The sequence below is a fragment of the Episyrphus balteatus genome, chromosome 1 (assembly GCF_945859705.1).
Source record: "Episyrphus balteatus chromosome 1, idEpiBalt1.1, whole genome shotgun sequence".
Taxonomy (NCBI): Eukaryota; Metazoa; Arthropoda; class Insecta; order Diptera; family Syrphidae; genus Episyrphus; species Episyrphus balteatus.
In genome coordinates, this window is record NC_079134.1 from 120,630,317 (window position 1) to 120,651,022 (window position 20,706).

The 20,706-nt window shown below is 31.4% G+C and overlaps 2 protein-coding genes across 3 annotated transcripts; both read left to right on the top strand.

Annotated features, from left to right (window-relative positions):
• The first annotated feature begins 2,199 nt into the window (after positions 1-2,199).
• LOC129905729 (FAS-associated factor 1) lies at positions 2,200-13,387 on the top strand. 2 transcript variants are annotated; one of them, XM_055981281.1, is made up of 14 exons: positions 2,200-2,388; positions 2,632-2,700; positions 2,782-2,935; positions 3,012-3,161; positions 3,215-3,404; positions 7,595-7,799; positions 7,863-7,951; positions 8,021-8,139; positions 8,199-8,344; positions 8,410-8,564; positions 8,624-8,772; positions 12,617-12,891; positions 12,952-13,071; positions 13,141-13,387. In XM_055981281.1, exons 1-14 carry the CDS (start codon positions 2,350-2,352, stop codon positions 13,297-13,299), a joined length of 2,019 nt encoding a protein of 672 aa, XP_055837256.1. In that variant the 5' UTR covers positions 2,200-2,349; the 3' UTR covers positions 13,300-13,387. The 2 variants fall into 2 exon arrangements, with proteins under 2 accessions (XP_055837256.1, XP_055837255.1); XM_055981280.1 differs by having other exon boundaries at positions 2,201-2,388; positions 8,018-8,139.
• Positions 13,388-16,910: 3,523 nt separating this feature from the next.
• LOC129906288 (dynein light chain Tctex-type 4) lies at positions 16,911-19,046 on the top strand. Its single transcript, XM_055981981.1, has 4 exons — positions 16,911-17,047; positions 18,427-18,492; positions 18,554-18,753; positions 18,815-19,046. Exons 1-4 carry the CDS (start codon positions 17,021-17,023, stop codon positions 18,978-18,980), a joined length of 459 nt encoding a protein of 152 aa, XP_055837956.1. The 5' UTR covers positions 16,911-17,020; the 3' UTR covers positions 18,981-19,046.
• The last annotated feature ends 1,660 nt before the right edge of the window (positions 19,047-20,706 follow it).

Below are 20,706 nucleotides of genomic sequence, written 5' to 3' on the forward strand. Positions count from 1 at the left end.
TGCTGTTCTAACATATACATAAGAGAACAGCATAAGAGCAAAATTTTAGAATAAACCCAACAAAATCCCTAGTTATAACGATTTTTCGAAAGGTGGCCGGAAACTGGAGACGGCCGAAAATAGGCAACTCTACCTTACCATTGGGACAGCCGGGGCAGTGCCCTCTGGACCCCCAACGGATGCCAGTGCCCCACAATAGCCCTGTTTCATTGGAGGTGGTAGTTTACTCATGAGTAGATCTAGTACTGCAATAGATACGAAAGTGTAGTTGTTGTACTAGATTTCTACTCACTAGTAAACTACCACCTCCAATGGGACAGGGCTAATAATATGAATTTAATATAACTCAGCAGGCAGATTTCAAAAAAAACTTTTGGGTTTCTTTTATGAATTAAGCTTAAAGGCACCTTTCTTTTGATGTCTCACACGATCATTCAAGCCTAGTACCTACGCAGATCGAGCTGAGTTTTTGCTCCTATACAAAATGATCTCAAAAATTTAGCCGAGCTAAAATTTAAGAATTTCAGCCGTGTTATGTTATGTGCAGCGATTCAGGTAAAAAATAACACATTCGTTTCCAACTATACATTTTGTATCGCAAGTTTTTTAAAAGAGACAAAAAAAATCTCAGCTGAGCGCTCACTTTTTTTCGGAGATTCCTAAATAATTTTTTTCACAATTGAATATATGAAGAAAAGTTGCAGTTGAAATGTTGGATTTGAAAAATTTGGAGTCATGTGAGAAACTTGTCCCACAAAATTATTTTGCTCTCTTTCAAAATGACATTGAGCCCTCAGAGATTTTTTCTTGGTGGAACCGCCCCTAATATAGCGGATGAAACATAAGTCAAGAAAAACGGAGAAAAAATATCAGCTAAAATTAAGCGTGATCTACCTACTCGGCTTTAAGAAAAAAAAAATTTGGATGAAAGATATCAAAGTTATCACAACTTATCAGCAGCAATTTAAAAAGGATTTCCCAACTAACATTTCAGCTTCGGTTAAGGTATTACAAAAGCTACATTTCAGCTTCTTTTAAACTTAAGTAAGGTTGTTGGGCATGGAAAAAGGAGAACGTTATACAAGTTTGACCCTCTATAAGAAGTTTAAACGAAGCTTTACCGAAGCTCTACCGAAGCTTTGAGATTTGACAGATAGCTTCGGAAGAGCTTGTATAGCTCTTTAATACATGTCTTATCGAAATTAAAAAAACAACTACAAAAACAAAAAAGAATTCTTTTTTAACTGGTTTTTATTTTATTTTAAATCATGAATTTTATCTTTTGACCTGAAATTATATATATTATTCCATTAGTTTTAAGTATATCTATTGATAATAATTTTAAAAGTATATGATTTTTTTTACCACACCAAGGAATCGAACTTCGTACCTACTTGGTGGCAGTCCGCCACTCAACCCACTCGGCCATCCTAGTATATTCATTAATGAAATCAAAAACTTAATCAGTTCAAATAGCAGAAATGTCAAAAACAAAATGTCTGAGCTAAATTATTTAATGTCAAAACCAAAAAGTGTCCGAGCGATTATTCAATATCAAAACCTAAAAACAATTACTAAACTTGGTAATTTCTGTAAAGCTTCTATAAATTCACTACGCAGGCTTTTGCGAAAACAAGCTTTTTTCGTTTAAGTTTCTTTAACAGTATTTAAACAGCTTTATAGAAGTTGTTAAACCAGTTCGAACTTCTATAAGCAATTAAATTCTGAAGCAAGCTCAATACAAGCTGTATAAAAAGTAGTACATGTGAGATCTCGATTTATAGAAGCTGTTGTGCTAGTTGGGTTACCTGCATAGCACTCGTCAGGGCCAGCTTTACAAAGTTTATTTTTAAACCACTGTTCCAATGTTGTACAATTGACCATTACTGATATTTTATTGAAACAATTTTGAATTAATTTCATTTTGGACTTTAATCGAATTAACCCTGCTTAAAAATGGAACAAAGATGTCAACAAAGCCTTAAAACAAAACCCTATATTAAAAACTCTGCGAACATATCCCTCAGGTTCCACTCACTTATGTTTCCACCCTAAAATCATTAATATTTTTTTTTATTCACATAATTACATTCCACAATAAGATAAAAAGAGAAAAATATATTCTATAATCTATAAATAACTATCTCTCTCTATCATGGCAATGTCATTTTCAAAATCAGCCGTCAAAATTTTCTCGACACAAAAAATATAACCCCAGTCGTGTTTTTATTGAATTTTAACTCTGTCACTCACTTTGTGTATGCACTGTTTTTACATAAAAGAAAAAAAAAAAAAACTTAATTAAAACAACAAACCTTTATATAAAAAGTTAAAATTACACAAACAAAAATGTCGGAAAACAAAGAAGAAATTTTTGCTAATTTTCAAGTAAGTACAAATAATTTTATCTTTGAGAAAAACAAAACATTTCTATTAAAATTTATCTGCGTAAAAAAGTCCGAGGTTAGGAAATGTCTCTCTTTTTTCCTCTGTCTTCATGAAATTGACATTTCCATCTTCTTTACCTCTCTCAGTGACTAATGAAGAAATTTCCATGAATTCTTTAAAACAAAAAAATTCATAATTCATTGTTTGGTTTCTTTTTAAATGAAAATTACATCGATTTTGCAGAGTATCACGGGAATAGACGACATCGGAGAAGCCTTTTCCCATCTCGAAGAATCGAACTGGGATCTAATGGTTAGTCAAAGTTTTTTCTTCATTTTTGTAGAGTGTCTTCTTCCATTGTTTGTTGGTTGTTGTTTTTTGTTGTTGTTGTAGGCTGCAATTCAACGCGTTATGCCACAGGAAGAAAGTCCCATGGAAGAAGCGTCCTTCAGTTCGAGCAGAGCAACAACAATGAACAATTTCTCGAGTGCTCCTTCCAATTTCAACAGGTGGGACTCCAGTGGTGCTGAGAGTGCTTTTGTGCCAGGTAAACTCTACTGTCCATAGAATTCTTTTGTTTGGGTTTGAACTCTTTCTTATTCGTTGTTCTCATTCTTTTTTAGTGGCTTCCACATCAGCCGAAGCGAAACTTATTGATCTCACATACGATACGGATATAGACTCGTTGCAAAAGGAAGTCCAAACGCTGACATTCAATATTCATTTTAATCAACAAATTTATACAATTAAACTGCCGTCGGTTGCAACTGTTGGTATGGTCTTCTTACTTTTTTATGTTATTTTATGTTAATGGATTATTTTGTAGGTCATTTGAAAGAGAGAATTTTCAATACAACAAAAGTTCCAATATGCCGTCAAGCTATACGAGGTTGGCCACCAGCTAAGCTACAAGATGCACAAGTTTCGTCCACAAAGCTGTGCAATTTGGATTTAACATCAGAGAATGAATTAATTCTAATTGATCTTACGGAAGAGGATTATATGGAAGATGAGAGGTAAGTTGAGAATTAAAATATAAAAATGTATTGTTATAATTTTATTGCAAGAGTGATAGTCATTTCTCTTGTTAACAATATTAAAATTGAGTAGGATCGTTCAGAAAACCTAACAAAGTTAAGTGCTTTTATAATGATTCAATTAACTAATCTAAGTAGAATAGGCTTACGCTCTTGCGTAATTAATAAGAAGTCATTTTTATATTGGCCCCTATTATAGGGTTGCCAGATATATTTTTATAAAAACAAAAAAAAGCGGAACAATCTTTTCAAAATTTAACTAAAAATCACATCTTTAACCCATTTTTTTCTTATTTTTTTCACAAAAAAAAAAAAAAAATAAAAGTAAAAATTTTAGCTAATATTACAAAAGTTGGAATGTAGTTACAGTAAAAAATTTAAAATTCCATTAAAATCCAATTGCTCAAAATGTTAAACGATTTAGAGCCAATTTTTCAATCTTCTGATAAAAGGTCAGTTAACTGTTCGACGAATAAAGTTATTAGGCTCATAAACAATCGGATAAAAACATTGAATTTTTCAAAGTGAAAAAAAGTTTAAAAAGTAAACAAAAGTACAAAAAAACAAAAACATTGATGTGACATTTAAAAATTTAAATTATTTGAAAAATAAGAAACTTTTTTTCACTTTGTGTTTCTATGTAGTTCAGGCTTAACAAAAAAAAAAATTGTCAAATTCAAAAATATTTAAAATAAAACGTCATTTTTATTCATGATTGTTTTTGTTTTCTTGTGTTCCACTGTATTTTTTTCAAAATTTTTTCAAAACAGCTTTGACAACTGACACAATATTTTTGTTGAGTTTATTCCTTAGTCAGCTATTACATGAAGCCTCAAGAGGCTTGACTCTTTTTTCTAATTTTCTTTTGATAATCATTCTGTGAGGCGCGTACTATTACACGATGCCTCTTGAGTCCAGGACTCAAATTTGACATTTCTCTTTTGATTTAAAATTTGTTGTTGTTGTATTGCACCAAGAAGCATAAAGAAATGAAAGAGAATGTTGAAAAAAGGGAAAAGTGGAAAAAGAAACGTCAAAAAAGAGTCTCAGAATTCCCACCCACGACTCTCTGGTCGGATAATTTTTTGTTTCATCTTTTTTCTCTTTTGCACTCATTACGTTTGAAAAGAGGCGCGCCTCTTGAGGCTTCATGTAATAGCTGACTTAGAATAATTTTTATTCGTCTCTGAAAGAAGCAGATAGTTTTATTCTAAGGAATAAGCTATATCTGCTTGTTGAAAAATTGATTTTTTCTCTAGTTTTTCTAAATGACTGTTTAACTGACTATTGAAAAATTGGCCCTTAGTTAAATGCTAATAGAATTTTTAGTAAGTTACTATTTAAGTTAAGAAATGGTCTTTTTGACTTAGCAACTTACTAACGCGGCCTTATATTTTTCTTAAACGTTTAAAATTTTGCTACTTGAGTCTTACAATAAGCTACCTACTGTAATAGATAATAAAATTTAAATAAAACTCAGGCTTCAAAAGAGTACAATCCCGGACAATTGATAGAAACTATCCCGGACGTCCCCCACACAGCCAAAAAAGAGTACATGTCCGGGAAAACCCGGACACATGGCAACCCTAGCCCTATTACGGTTGTCAAATATCAAGACGATATTTGATATTTATCAACAAAATGAATGAATCGACTATCAAAATTTTTGGTAAACTGTGTGCTTGCTATAAATTTGAGATCTATTGTGAATAGTTCTTTTGATAAAGTCGGTATTATGGATGTCAAAAATTTTAGCTACATATGTACATATGTATGTATCAAATTTTACATCATTTGCAATTTCGAAGAAGTTCGATTTGAAGAAGACATTATACGAAGAAAAATACGAGATGCTTCAAATCCATTGGACTTACGAGAAGATATTTTAGTGGTTTTTTAATTTCAACTCATTGTCCGCTAATCGTTGTCTTTAGTTTCTTACTAATCAGGGACATTGAAGTCAGGCTTCTACCATTGAAGAGACAACAATCCATACCGAATGTTCTTCAACTAGCAACTGTCTTACGATTTTGTAGACAAAGGGGTTTTCAACTTAGCGTTGGAAATGATTTTAACGTTGGTATGGCACAAGGCACAACCAACAGTGTCGGTCATTGTCAAAGAAGTCTTAAGCGTCCTTAAAATGCACATTTGTCCCAAATGGGTACATTTTAATTACTCACAAGAGGAAGAACGCAGGTTTACAAATAAAACAAACTTAATTAAACAAATTACTTATATTTTGTTTGGAATAGCAATCGTCAAGTTAAAAAACCAAGGCCAACAACGACGAAAAAAATTAATTTGAAATAAAAGATCAAAACAAATTGTATTTTGATCAATGTTCACAATAGAGAAACATTATCAATTGACGACCGTAATACCAAAATGTCTATCAATATGATTATCTATCAATTGATATTTGATAACCGTAATAGGGGCCAATGAGTTTTTTGAGGTGGAATCTCTTCCAATTTCAATGGGTGAACAAAGATTTTTCATATTAAATTTGGTGTACTTGTTTCCTCTTAATTAAACTGTAATTTTTTATAACTTTAAATAAAACCTAATACATTAATCCTGTTAGTTTTCCAAAACATGCGTTATCAGGGCTAATAGAACTTTCAGATGCTTTCCAAGAAACCAACCAAGCTTTGACTTCTTGTTTATCTATCTGGTAAAAAGATATTCCTTAGTAATAGCTTTCTGTGCATCTTGGTTGTTGCAATAAACGAAAAGAATGCAATGCCATTTACAAATTTTCATACAAAACTTCATAGAGTAAGTTAAATGTTTGCCCTTTTTTTTTACAAAAGAGCAAATGGATTTTTACCCATATAAATTTCAAATGAGATAATTTTGAAAATGAAAAATGTGACCCTTTAACTTTGTTCCACTTACCTCGAACTGAGCTGATTAAATGAAAAATCACTGTGCATTTTTTTGTAGAGCGATCAATTCTCTTCAAAAATCTTTGATTCGCATGGCAGTGGAATTTATCCTTCATTAGTTATAAAAATTAGAAGTAAAAAAAAATTCCTGTGTTTGTATGGGAAGTAAGAAAGTGCCATGCGGACGTACTTAATATTAAGTTCTTATATTTTCAGCGACCTATTTTGCATCTCAACGAAACTTTTGAGCTTGGTTCCAGGAAAAAATAATACAATTTTTTTTAGAAACGCTCTAATATCTAGTTATAATGATACAAACCCAGCCGAAAAAAATTTACATAATTACCAAAATCTCGATTTTACAAATTAAATCTTGAGATTAAAAGACAAATTGCAGAAAACAAAAAATACAAAAGATTTTTAGTTGTAATTTAGAGTGGAAAAAAGTTTGTTTTTCTTTACTCCAATAAAAATTGGCAATGGAAAAGCTGGATTTATGAATAGAAAAGTAAAATAAAAGTTGCAGTTGGAGTTAACCAAGTAGAAAATATTTTTTAAAGCAAAAGCGGTGGTAGAGATAACAATAATGTTTTGTAATTGTTTTTTCGTCATTAATAAACTTTTTTTTACTGTAGAAAACTGCATTTTTAAATCAAAAAGTTTTTATAAAATTGATAAAATTCTCAAAAAAGTTCATTTTCCTTACAAATTAATTCAGAACAATAATTATTTGACTATCGTCCACTAATCCGTTTGGTTTCATTTTTTACGGAAAGCAATAACGATAGTGATTATTGAAGTTACGGAAACTAACATGAATGACCCACCTGTCTTACTCAAAATACAGACAATACTTGAAACATGGCTATAGCTTTTTTTGACGGCTTCTGCACTTAACAAATTCTTTAAACCATGTTGTTTGATGTTTGAATTCATAAGATTTTGGAGGCATGTTATAGAATTTCTTTGGGATTTTGGTATTTATTTGTTTTCTATTTCACTATGATTGAAATATACATATATCATACCATTCTTAAAGTCTGAGAAGTTTTATTGGAAATTATATAACCCAAAAGCTGGCATTAGCTAGTAGGTCACTTTAAAGCGATAACAAAAACATTTGTCTGCACCATGTATAAGCAGCCTTTCGAAGAAAGAGTACAATGCATTCCAGTTTTTTGCATATTCATGGAAACAAAGAAAAATTGCTAGCATTAGCTTTTCCTAAACATGAAGATAGAAATTTAATTTATGTTTTTTTTTTTGTTTTATTTACAGTGACGAAATAATTAAACGTTTTGAAAAAATATTCAATCTGAATATAGTACAACAGCCCGAGGGAAAAGAAATAGCATTAAACATTTCTGGTAAACAAACAATACTGCAAGTAAAAACAGACGTTTATTACATAACTAACATACCGGTGAGACATCAGGAATGGACTGGCTGGCCAGTTGGATCAGAAAACGGCACCACCTTAGCTGTAAGCTCAAAATTTAAATTAATTTTATTTCTTTACAAATTCCTGCGTATCCTCTTTTCACAGCAATCAGGCATTGAGCTCTCTCATAACCTAATCCTTCATTCTAACGCTGACAAAGGAAAGAATAACTCCAAATCTAACAAAGCAAATAAGTTAGTATTTGCGTTCTAGTTATTTTTTAAATTTTAATCTTGGCTAATAATAACGTTTTATTTTAGTAGTACAGTTGTTGTAGACAGCGACAGTTCGGCTGATGAATTCGAAGATGCTTCTGATTTCAATGCTTGCGAAGAATTCTTTACTGACTCACCGCCAGTTCAACCACAATCTCGTCACTTAAGTATTTTAAATAATTATTTTTATAATAACGATCAAAATTAAAGCTATTTTCTATTTCAGTTCCAAATCACACAGATGACGAAGCTCGCGGCTCTGCACAGTTTGTTGATAATTATATTCAAAGATTTGGAGAACCACATCCAGTATTTTTCCGCGGAAGCTTAGAAGATGCTCTTAAAGAAGCCTGCCACAAACCGGCCAAAGATGTAAGTCGTGTTTTCATAAAAAAAAAAATACCCATCGATTTTGATCTAATTTTCCTTTTGAACAGAGAAAACTTCTGGCAATTTATCTACATCACGGCGAAAGTATACTTACTAATGTCTTTTGTGATCACCTAATGAAGCATGACAGCGTTATTCAAACGCTTATTCAGAACTTTATCCTCTATGGATGGGATCTAACATTTGATAGCAATAAAAATTTGTAAATAACTAACGCTTACATTTGAAGGAAGATAATATTAACAAGTTTCTCTATTTTAGATTATTATCTTCAGTATCAGCATGCGTAGGAAATACAGCTTCGATGACTGTTCGAAATATCCCATTAGATAAATTACCAGCAATATTGATAATTGGAAAGAGTCGATTGTCTGGCCGCAGTACATGCGAAGTCTTATCTGTGATTCATGGTAAGTTTAAACGTTTTGGTAGAGAAAGAGAGGAATATTTGTCATTTTATGAGAATATTGGGCAGGTTCAGAAACATTAGAGACTAAAAAGTTTTGAATCATTAAGTTTCGAAGCAATTTTTTTGGAATTTAGTCAAGAAAAATCTCCCTACCTGTTCATCAGATGACTCTAGTTCAGTCTGCATTTTTGCTTTAAAAATATAAGAACAACAACTGACATAATATAAACTCAATATTTTAAACAAGCAAATTTTTCAAACAACGAGGATTGGAAAAAATTGAATATTATTATTATAAATATCCTAAGCACGTTATATGTATGTATGATAGATAGTTATTCCAGTTTCAATAATCCTAGAAGAAGTATATTATGCCCTCTTACTAGGTCTCAAGAAAAGAGTTTTTTAAAAGTTGGTTTTTATCGCATATTAGCTGTGTTTTATTATTCCCGTGATCCAAATCAGATCATTGTATTTGTTAGTGTTACAATAACAAGGATAGATTCTGCTTTTGTTTTAAAGCAACTAAAAACAATGATCTGGGGTCGAATCACGTACACGATTACGATCAAACGTTAACGTTTTGACTATTGCTGTCTCTATTTAATCAGTAGAAAAAAATTGGGACACAGCAACCATACGTTAACTAACGTGTGCCGTGATTCGGCCTCTGATCTGGATCACGAGAATAATAATAAAACACAGGGTGTTTTCATAAACGTCGGAAATCTGCGTCAGTCCAATCGTCTTTCTGCTTTGCTGCATTAATGAACACACCAATTCTGCAGAATGTTTGCAGGCCTGCGTTGGTACAATTTTCAGCAGTCACTGAGTGTTCATAAACGTCAGAAAAAAAAATATAAAAAAATTACCACAGAATGAGTTTTGTTTGAGCAAAAAAATATTTTTTTTTAGTTCCCGAAAATATTGTTTTTATTAACACGAAAAATTTGTAAACCGTGTTACATTAGGGTGGCTAAAAAAAATACTTTCTTCTAAAAAAAAAATAATAATAACACCGAGTAGTTCACATTTAAAACAAATTATCCATGGAAAAAATATTTTTAATTAGGGTGTTCAAGAAAGTTTTTTTATGCGTTTGAAAAGAAAAAAAAGATTTTTAGTGCCGAATTAATTAAATTGAATTTGGTTGAATTCTAAGCGTAAATGTTAAATATACCATTTTTCTGAGCCCCCTAATTCGAAAATACCTACCCCAATTTTACATTATATTTCATAAACCATGTTTTACAAACTTTCTCTGCAGTGAAAAATAATTTTTGTAATTAATTAAAAAAAAAAAAATTTGAACCACCCTAATGGAATTTTTTTTTTCTTCTATAATTTGGTCAAAACAATATCCACGTTGATTTTTTTGGAATTCTTCAAGCAACTGTAGAAGATAACATTTTTAGAGCCACCCTAATACGAAAAAAATTTAATATAAACTCATTATCTCAAAAAACACGATTTCGAAATTTTCTGTGTCATTTAAATTTAAATTTTTCGAAAAATGAAAAAAGAAACATTTTTTGCACCACCCTAATTAATATGTTTGCTTTTCATTTTTTTTAACAATATTTAAATTTATTAACAAAAAAAAAATCGAATCAAGAGTCAAATAAATTTCTTCTTGAGTTCTGCAGCAATAAAATTTTGGCTGCGCAATCTGCCCGATGTTGACGACATACAGACGTTTATGTCAGCAGAACTGCAGTTGGACTAAGTTAGTCCGATCGCAGATCTGACTTTATGAACACGACTAACGCAGGCCTAAGTTAGGCAGACGTTTATGAAAACACCCACAGCTATTATTAAGGATACTTGTCAAAAAACCGGTTTCTTCCTCTCTTTTCATAAATGACTACCGATTTCCACAAAAATTCTACACAGAAGCAATTAAGTAGCCATAGCCATATTAAATTTTAAACTTTTGGATTAAAAAAAAAATTTCAATAATATTTTTTTTTTGAAATATTGTTTTTATTTGTCGAATTCAAATTTCTTAATGGGGTTTTCGTTTAGTTCAAAAATCAATTTATTTTTTATTTAGATCTGTCAAAAAACTGATTTTAACAATTTTTTCCTTCGTTTGGACAAAATAATTGATTTATGTTTTGATATGCATTTAAAAAAACGTTAACTTTGTATTATCTTAATTAAGGCTCTTGATACCCGGATACCCGAGTACTCGCCCGAGTACCCGGATACCCGAGTTTTCGGGTATTACTCGGGTACCCGAGTACCCGGGTACCCGGTTCTTTAGTTACCCGAATACCCGGGTACTCGGGTATCAAATGAAAAAAAAGTATTTGTTAGGAAAATTGTTGATACTGAGCATTTTAAACGGTAAATAACACACCATAGGTATAAGATTGAAGCAAAAATTAAATTCAAAGCAGTTCTCCAGTCAAAGCGAAGAATTGTCGTCAAAAAGAGTTTTAACTTGGTGTACTAGCAAAAATTAAAAGATGCAATATCCGCTTCGTTAGTGTTTACTGTCTTAAATTGTAGCTTAGAATATACCAATCATTTTTGGTTTTTGGTAAGAAAAAAAATTTTCAACCCTTCATAGATCCCATGGCCCTAATACTCTTAAATCAAACGCTTCCAAATAAAACAAACAAATGGCTTTATTGTACCCGGGTACCCGGGTACTCGGGTATTATAATACATGAAACTACCGGGTACCCGGGTACCCCAACTACCCGGGTACCCGGGTACTCGAGTAATACCCGAAAACTCGGGTACCCGAGTACCCGGGTATTTGTGAGGACGGGTACTACCCGTTCGAAATCAAGAGCTCTAATCTTAATCAATTTTAAATTTATTTTTAACCTTATTGATTACATTTTGTTTTTCAATATAACACAAAATGAATTTACATTTAAACTGAAATTACCTTGAGACGTGTTTCGATAGAACTTGTCTGCCATCATCAGCGCACACGACTGATTAAAAGTGTCATCTTCTTCTTGTAGGTTAGTAAATCTTATATAGCATCACTGGTCTCCAGATGAAGAGGCTAAAACCATTTCTTCACCTGTTTTTTGTTTGAGCTTGTGACTGTTTTTAGCTAAGGTTTGTTTTTCTCCTCAATAAGAGGACAATCAGTGGCATTTGGAACACAAAAAACCAAAGTTTTGCCATGAGTGAACCTTCTTTTAATGGAAAAAATAGAAACTTAAATGAAACACAAATAAAAACAAAGCCGTTTCTCAATTCCCAATTCACCCTAATTCAAAATATAAAAATAATTATAAACTTTTTTAAAATGATCGTTTCGGGTCTAATTCCATTGAACATTATAAAATACTTTAAAATAATGTGCCATATGGCCAGATTGCAGTTACCATAATTTTCTAACAGTTTAATAAGAAGTCAATGAAAAAAATAGTACGTATACGCCACAGTGCATTAGAAAAAATATATAGGAGGAGATTGACGTGTGAAAGACATTCCCGTAGATTTTGCACGTGAAATACTTCACTCTCAAATGTTTTTTCTCCATACAGGTTCAAAGGAACGTTCACGTGTAAAAAAAAAAAAACAAATTGCTTCTTAAGTAAATAGAAAACAAAATCCTTTCAAATAGGAATCAAAAATTTAAATTTTTTTCTCCAGCCTCGTAAATTCAGCTTATTTTAAAAACACATAGGTACTACAAAAACAAAAAAATAAATGAATACAATCATATCACAAAACAAAACCAATACAAATAAATAAAATATAAATTGCATTTTTTATTGAACTTACGGTTACTTAGTAACCGAAAAGTCCTTTTTTTTATGAATTTTTCGGCTATTACCCTCAATAAACTTAAATATTTTTTTTTATTTTAATAGGGAATGTGGGGCTAGACGATTTGTTCTCTCGGTTGATTGAAGCAGTAGAAATGTATTCAGAACATATTCAAGTAGAGATTCGGGAAGAAGACGAACGGGCCGCTAGAGATCAAGTGAAAGCTGAACAGGATCTAGCCTATCAAGTGACGTTGCAGGCTGACATGGCCAAAGAAGCAGCCAAAAGACAAAAAGAAGCAGCTATTGCTGCAGAACGTCAGCGCTTGGAGTCAGAGCAGGCCGAACAAGATGCCAAAAAGGAGTCAATCCGTTTCGAAGTATGTTTTTTTGTTTGTTATACCAATCAGATTTGATTAATAAAAAATAATAATTTTCAGGCCGAAAGAGCCCTTCCATCCGAACCAACTGAATCTGAATCAAATGTCACAAAAATTCGTATCCGAAAGCCTACAGGAGAGTTTCTTGAGAGAAAGTTCTTTACTGAAAACACACTGAAGGTAGTCTTTTTTAAATTAAAATTCCGTCCGAAACATAAACTCACATTTATACTTTTTTTTCTTCAAAAGGATTTGCTGAACTTCATTACATCCAATGGTTTTTTGGTTGAAGAACATAAAGTTATTGCCGGTTGGCCAAGAAGAGATTTGGCTGCAATTGAAACTAATCCAACATTGCAAAGTTTAGGACTGTATCCCCAGGAAACAGTGATTCTCGAGGAGCGATGATTCATCAAGGTTTATTTATTGAAATAAAGAAATAAACGAAACGAATAACTCATGCCTATTTTGCTAAAATATATTCTTCATAAATTAATATCATCTTTTTAATTAAAAACTTATATTATAAAATACAAGTAAAATAATTTAATGAAGTAAACAAGAAAAAAAACAAAACATTAAACAAATACTATAATTGATAATAAAATTTAAACATTTCATAAAGGGTAAAATATCCGTCGTGTATAAATGAGTTTTTCACTAATTATTTTTTAAGTACTTAATATAGGGTGGCGCAAAAACAATGTCATAATTTTAATTGCAAACCATTTTGTAATAGATGGTAAGAAAAATTAAGCTCTGTTTTTATAAAAAGATTATTTAAATGTAAAATTAATGTAATTAAACAACATAAAGCTCAAATGAGAAGTCAAACTTGGTAATTAAGGGTGGCAATGGTGCAGTGTGGATGCAAGGCTCGACTGCGAACCTAGAGATTACAGAAAAGATTTAAAAATCCTTGTTATTAAAAGCAACGTCTGAAACTTGCAATTTTTGTCTTTCGACCAATTTTTCCCAAAAAAAAAAAAACACTTAAATGGGCAAGTACTCTACAACACTACTCAAATGGTAAAAAAAAAAAAAAATACTTAAAAAGATAGACAGCCCTATTCTGCTATTCGATTCACGTGAAAGTCTAAAATAAGAAGCGTTTAAAAGGTAACCACCTTTAAATTAAATTTAGAGATTTTTATTTCTTTAGAATTTCTAAAACAGACGGGAACAACACTTTGCAATCGAAAGTTAGAAGTTTTTTCAAGCCAATTTGACATGATTAAGAAAGGGAAACTTTCGATTCACTTGAATCGAATAGCAGAATAGGGCTGAGAGTTACAGGGTGCCATCTTTTAATTACGATACAAAATGTGCGGTACCTCGTTTTAATTAAAAAAAAAGTGTGTGTATTAGGGTGGTCCAATTTTTTGGTTTTTACATTTCCGTTGTTCCCCACTCAAAAATTGGTTGCATACGTGTTTTGTATCACTCACGTGAAATGTCAGCTTTTTAGGTGAAGTGTAAGTGGGCGCTCAACAGACTCAAAGTTTTGACTCAGATGCTGTTCTAGCTAGGTGCTCACGCCTAGTAATTAACTTTTTTTTAATTTTTCAAGTGAATTAAGTTGTGACGTGGTAAAGTTTTTCATGATATGTTTTTTCTTTCATAAAAAACCACTAGTTAAATGATGTTTTCACAGATTTTTTTGTTCATTTAAATTCGTCTGTAAGTATTTTTTGCTTAAAGTTAAAACAAAACAGATTTAATCAGTAAAATATGAATGACTCAAAACCAAAGAAACATGAAAATCATTAACTTGGTTGTCGGAAGTATGCGTGCTTATCATATTTAAGCCAAAATCCAACCCCAAGCCAAGTCCTATTACGATATAATCAGATATTAAGGGTAACAAAGTCTAATATTTCAAAGCTGATGAGCGCCCTCTTCCTTTTACTTTTGAGAGCTAAAACTTTCAGCATATGTTAGTATAGATATCTGTAGCAAAATAATGGGTGGGGAAGTAATGAATTATATGGTTTATTTTTTTGCCTTATAACGTGGACCACACTAGTGTGTATGTATGTAGACGCGAATGAATTTATACTTTTGACTCAGAGAAATTAACTTAGTTATTAACCTACTAAACAAAGCTGATTTACAATTATGAGCACTAGATGATATTATTTGCTAATCCCTTTTACATTTCTTTTTAAAAAGTAAATTTTCACACCACAACGCCGCCGCCGCATCGCAAAAGAAGTAAAACTTCAAAAAAGCTACTTCGCTTTTGCTCTGTGAAATTAGGCCTCAGGAAATAAGGCCCCAATAAAAAAAATGCAAAAAGGCCCCAAATTTCTCAAATTTTGGGGTGTTATTTCATTTTTTGGGGCCTTGTTTCATTTTGTTTTTGGGGCATAATTTCATTACGAAATAAGGCCCCCATGAAATTAGACCCCAACACTTATTTTGGGGCTTACTTTCATTTTATTTTAAAAACAATTTGGGGTTTTATTTCATTTTTCATAATTTAAAAATGCTATACTAAATTATTTTTCAAAAAAACTGTTGTAAAATTCCGCTTATCAAGGACCCAGAATTGGTAAAGTACCGCATATTGTGGACTCCCTGTTGGTTTGCAGCAATATCTTTACATTGAAAAGCATTAGTAAATAATAACAGAATAGCTGAAAAATCGCGCGATTTTTTCAGCTATTCTGTTATTTAATAATGCTTTTCAATGTTAAGATCGTGCTGCAAACTAATGCCTTTCCATGTTAAGACCGTGTAGTAAACCATCAGGGACAAACAGAATAGCTACAAGAAATCGCGCTATTTCTATAAAAAACACAACAACAGTTTGAAACATCCTTGAGGAACAATATTAAAAGTTTCGTCCATAAAGATGGTTCTGTTGGTTTGGGGTGATATTTCATTGCCAAAAATAAATTAATTATAAAGAAGAAAAATTGGGGTCCTATTTCATTTTTCTAAAAAAGTTCAAAACAAGTTTGGGGCTTTATTTTATTTATTTTTGGGGCATTTTTTTATTTCGATGGGGCTTTGTTTCACTGGGGCATATTTTCATTATGAAAAAATACCCCAATTTGGGGCCTTTTTTCATTTTTTCTTTTGGGGCCTAATTTCGCGGAGCCCTTCGCTGTTAGGTGGGTTTTCGAGTAGGTAGAAGATCTAACCTAAAAGTTGATGACTATTTTATAAAATTTCATATATTTTTTTGCTGAAAAATTAGGCATACGTTCGTTAACGTATGAACGCTATCTGTCCCTACCTTTTTCTACTGATTAAATAGAGACGGCAATAGTCAAAACGTTAACGTATGATCGTTATCGTGTGCCGTGATTCGACCCCAGATTTTAAGCATTAGAATAAGGTTGCCTAGTATTTGGTCATATTTTAAAGATGGAATCCGACATTTTTTAGATAAAAGAAATTCTCAGCTAAAGTTAGGATAACAATGCTCTTAGAACTAGATTGCTTAAACTATTTTAATAATTTTTGCCACTATTTATGCTTTCGTTTTGCATTTTACACATTTGTTTTTTTTTTTTTTCAGGGATAAGATGACGGTACACTAGGGCGTATGCGTAATTTTTTCAATAATATTAAGTTAATTGTTATGCACTATAGTTTCAAACCTCATGAGTTATATATTAGAGGCTCATATAATGCGAATTAAATACAAATGTTTTTTCTACTTGATTATGTAATTGCTATAAATGTTTGAAATTTCCTGTATCTTTGAGGGAGATCGAAAACGGCCCGAGTTAAATGATGGCCTATGTCAAAGTTGCTAGACAACTTGGTTCGTCAGTGAACAATACCGTTCTCCTTGAAATATTAATTTTTATTTACGTATAATTCCCGTGAAACAATGGTATCGATACAAATATAGTGGTGATGGATATTAGGGTAAAGTTCCCCATACGACTTGATTTTACGGCGGTACTCCCCGAAACAGGAGATACAAAATAGTAACTATACCCTATTACCAATATCAGCAGTATGTCACAGGTTTTGAATAACTCATAATTAATTTTTATATTTTTTTTATTTTATCAGTAGGTAGAAAAAAAAGTTGACATAGCGAAATATTTTTGTATGTTTTTTATAAACATTAATTGATTGCTAAAAATATCTATCAAAGGATTAAAACATGGCAGGAGATTATGGTACAAAAGAGGTGAGTATTCATTATTTTTCAATTTGTAATAAGTCTGTTGCTCATAGAAAGATCTTTGACCTACCAAAATTTGATAAAATTTCCTAATCATGCATGATTTTGAAGACAATTTTAATCTTTTTATTGAATGGTTGGCATGAAAACGTCAAACTGTCTAGATTATCGAATAAAAAATACATATTTTCTTATCATTTGATGAGTAATCATGATATTTAATTCTTTAATCTTAAAAGACTGACCTATAAATGTTTTGAACTTAAGGTTTTCGTTTTAATAGACGATAGGTTCATGTCAAGCTGTGAAGTTGTGTCTAATATTACGTTGCTAAGCCTTGACTTTGTTTTGTTTTCACCGAACCCTTATATGATTTAAACGAAAACGCACCTTATAAAACAGTTTTAAAAATCCAGTTGTTCTTCTAAAATGAGGGAAAAAGCTACCTATACCTATGTATATCAAATAATTTATTTCACATCTAAAACAGTCATTTATTTATGTATAAGGTTATCGAAACAACAATAGAGAAATATGTTAGAAATTTTATGACACTGTTAATGCGTATATCTTGAAGTTAAAGAACTTTCTCTTCGACTTATCTCACACCTTTTCACACATAATTATTTGTTGTTGCTATGTATATTGTACGCATAAAAACTAAGCGAATCTCAAGAAAATGTTTTCAAAAAGCATGTTTTTTGAAGAGTGATGTAGATATAAAGTTTTCTATGACCAAATATCACGCACTCGTAAAACACTCATATCGGTATGGTAACTACACAATTCGAATCAGTTTTTAGTACCAACAGGCGAGAACTTGTTGCTGTATCAAATTCTTTTGATTGTTGTATCCTTTCTACATTTTTCCTATCTCTCAAGTAGATAGATATACGGTTATGAAATTCGATTTCATATGAGACACGAGTTTATTGTTATTCAATTGGGAATAATTGACAGCCATTTAGATCATTGTGAGGTAAACATTTTCGATAGAATGTCACGAAATCAAAAAAAAAAAATCCTATACAATAGCTAGTAAGGAGTAAGAAGGATATACCTTACTTAGACCTGGCACTGCTATGTGACTATCGATTTAACAATCATATTTCAAAAAAGAAATTCTCTTTAGCATTGAGACCTTATTACCTCAACATGGCAGGAAGTTGGTCAGGTTTGATGAAAATATACCTGGGTCGGAAAAAAGACAAGGTAAATAATGCTTAGAAAATCTATTTTTATTTGATATTTATATTGCGATTTGACTGGTGGTTAGATATTAGGGTTCATATTTGACGAGTGAGTGTCTTTCTTCGGTTTGGAGAACTGGGCTTATTGGTTTTTCAGCTATCGCAAGATATTTTATTTGTCTTTTATATTTCTAGAATGGCAGATCCTCACGATCCACTTCTCATAGAATGAGCCTGTTTCTTGGTGGTGGAACACCAAAGGTAAAATTAAAATTGTTCAATAAAAAAAAGTTTAGATATTAACAAAACAGTTCTCCTTTAGCCAGCAGTACCACGGTATATGCCAACATACAGACTTGAAGCTCATAACCCTTTGAATCGGGAACAGTGTGAGAATATTATGAAAGCTGTTATGGACAAAGCCTTTGAGGATTTCATTTATAGTTCAAAGCAAGCCCAGGATTTGTGTCAGCACATAAGTGAGGAAATCAAAACTCGTGTGAAAGAAAAAAACTACGATAGGTTAGTGCGTAAAAAAATATCCATTATGTTTTTTTTTTATAAAAATTAAATTCATCTACAGATATCGTCTTATTTGTGTTGTTACTATTGGCGAAAAGTGCATGCAAGGTTTTAAATCGGTTGTGACATTTTTATGGGATGCCGAAAAAGATGGATACATTAAGTATGCGTATGATACACCAGACTTTTTTGCCAATGCAACTCTTTATTATTTATATTATGACTAAATCTGTTTTCAATTGAATTGTTATTAAATATCTTTGCATAAGTTGTTAAGATAATATATGCTGATGAAATTAATGGTCTACTTCTGTCTTGCGTTAAAAGAAAAGATCTTCTAGCTTCTATTAAGGTTTTTGTGCAATTTTTCTATTTAAGTGAGTTTCACTCAAGAGTTGTTTAGGCAAATTTGATCGTTACAGAAATTGATGTGTTAGTTAAAGCAAGTATCATTCAGCCCTTGTGATGGGTGACTTGACTCTTTGATCTATTTCAAAGGAAGACCACGTTTCCTTCTCTTATGACAGGAACCAGGAACGTACCTTAGTTACTATTTTTTTGTAATAAACCTTCAACTCTATTCTTAAAGTTACATAAAGCTTTTCATTTTATTCAAACTTAAAACCCTAGTTTTATCTAGTTGTCAAGTTTTGCATAACATGTTAATATGCACTTCTACACTAGAGAGATTCGTCATTTGATATCTACTGATTCTCGAAAATATATGACAGCTTAAACGCAATTTTTGTCAGCAATCAGCCTACTTTTGTCGATAATTCTACAGTTTCATCAGCAATCAAATAGGCTCCACTGAAAAACTTACAATTTTTGTTGGAAATCAAGAAATCAAAGAGATTGAGCTGTAAGGTTTAGCTATTTTTTGCAGTCGCAGTGCACGAATATGGAATCCATTCAAATCCAATGTGCACCGGCATCTACTCTCCAAAACATCCAAACTGCTTCATAAAAAAGTACATGAAAATACGTGCCAACCTACTAACTTCAATAGTGATTGATCAAAAGATGCCAAAGTCTAGCTGGATTATCCAAAACTTAAAAAAATATGTTTTGAATCTTATATAAATCTGATATCTGATATACATAAGAAGAAGATAAATGACTTATAATAATTATTAATTAATTATTAACAGTGGGCCGACTGAAATCTAAGAACTTATTCTTAACACAAATCATATATTTTATTTATCAGGCAATACCCTATTGAGATTTTGAATCTTCAATATTATTTATTAGATATCTTTTCAACATGTATGTACGTAAAAAATGCTTCTTAAATGTCAAGGGTTCTGACTAAAAATAGTACACACATATGTACATATGTAAAATGACGTATATGTACAATGTTTTACATGCCTTTGTACATCTTTTTTTATTTGATTTTTTTAGATTTTTAATTAAAAGCAATTTTTTAAATTCAACACAAAATTTGCTAAAAATAGAAAAAAAAAACAAAAAAGCCCCTTGAATCCAAGCAGCCTAAATTTGATAAAATAGGAAGTTAAAAATCAGACCCCTTTATTATTAGCAAAAATCATAATGGGTTATTATCTATTGACAATTATAATAGCAGAATGTTCCAGTTGTTGTAGGTACCCTCCATATTATGATTATTCATTATAAAATAGATAAGAGTTTGGCAGAAAAACCTAAATATTTTTTATAGCATGTAGGTAAACAAAAAATGGCATATCGCAAAGATGGTGCAATAGATGTCTGGAAGATAATATTTTTTAATAACTTAGCCGATGTACGCAACTCTTTATCAGATTACTTTTTTTAATTGCAATGAGTAAGTGATAGGCAAAAATTAAGATCAACAAAAATACGTAGAGAATTGTTCACTATAGGTTATAAGTTGAGTGGGTATCTGGAAAATAACTTATCCAATCAGATGTTAGAACTATGTGAATAAGTGTAAGTTATTCAAACTTA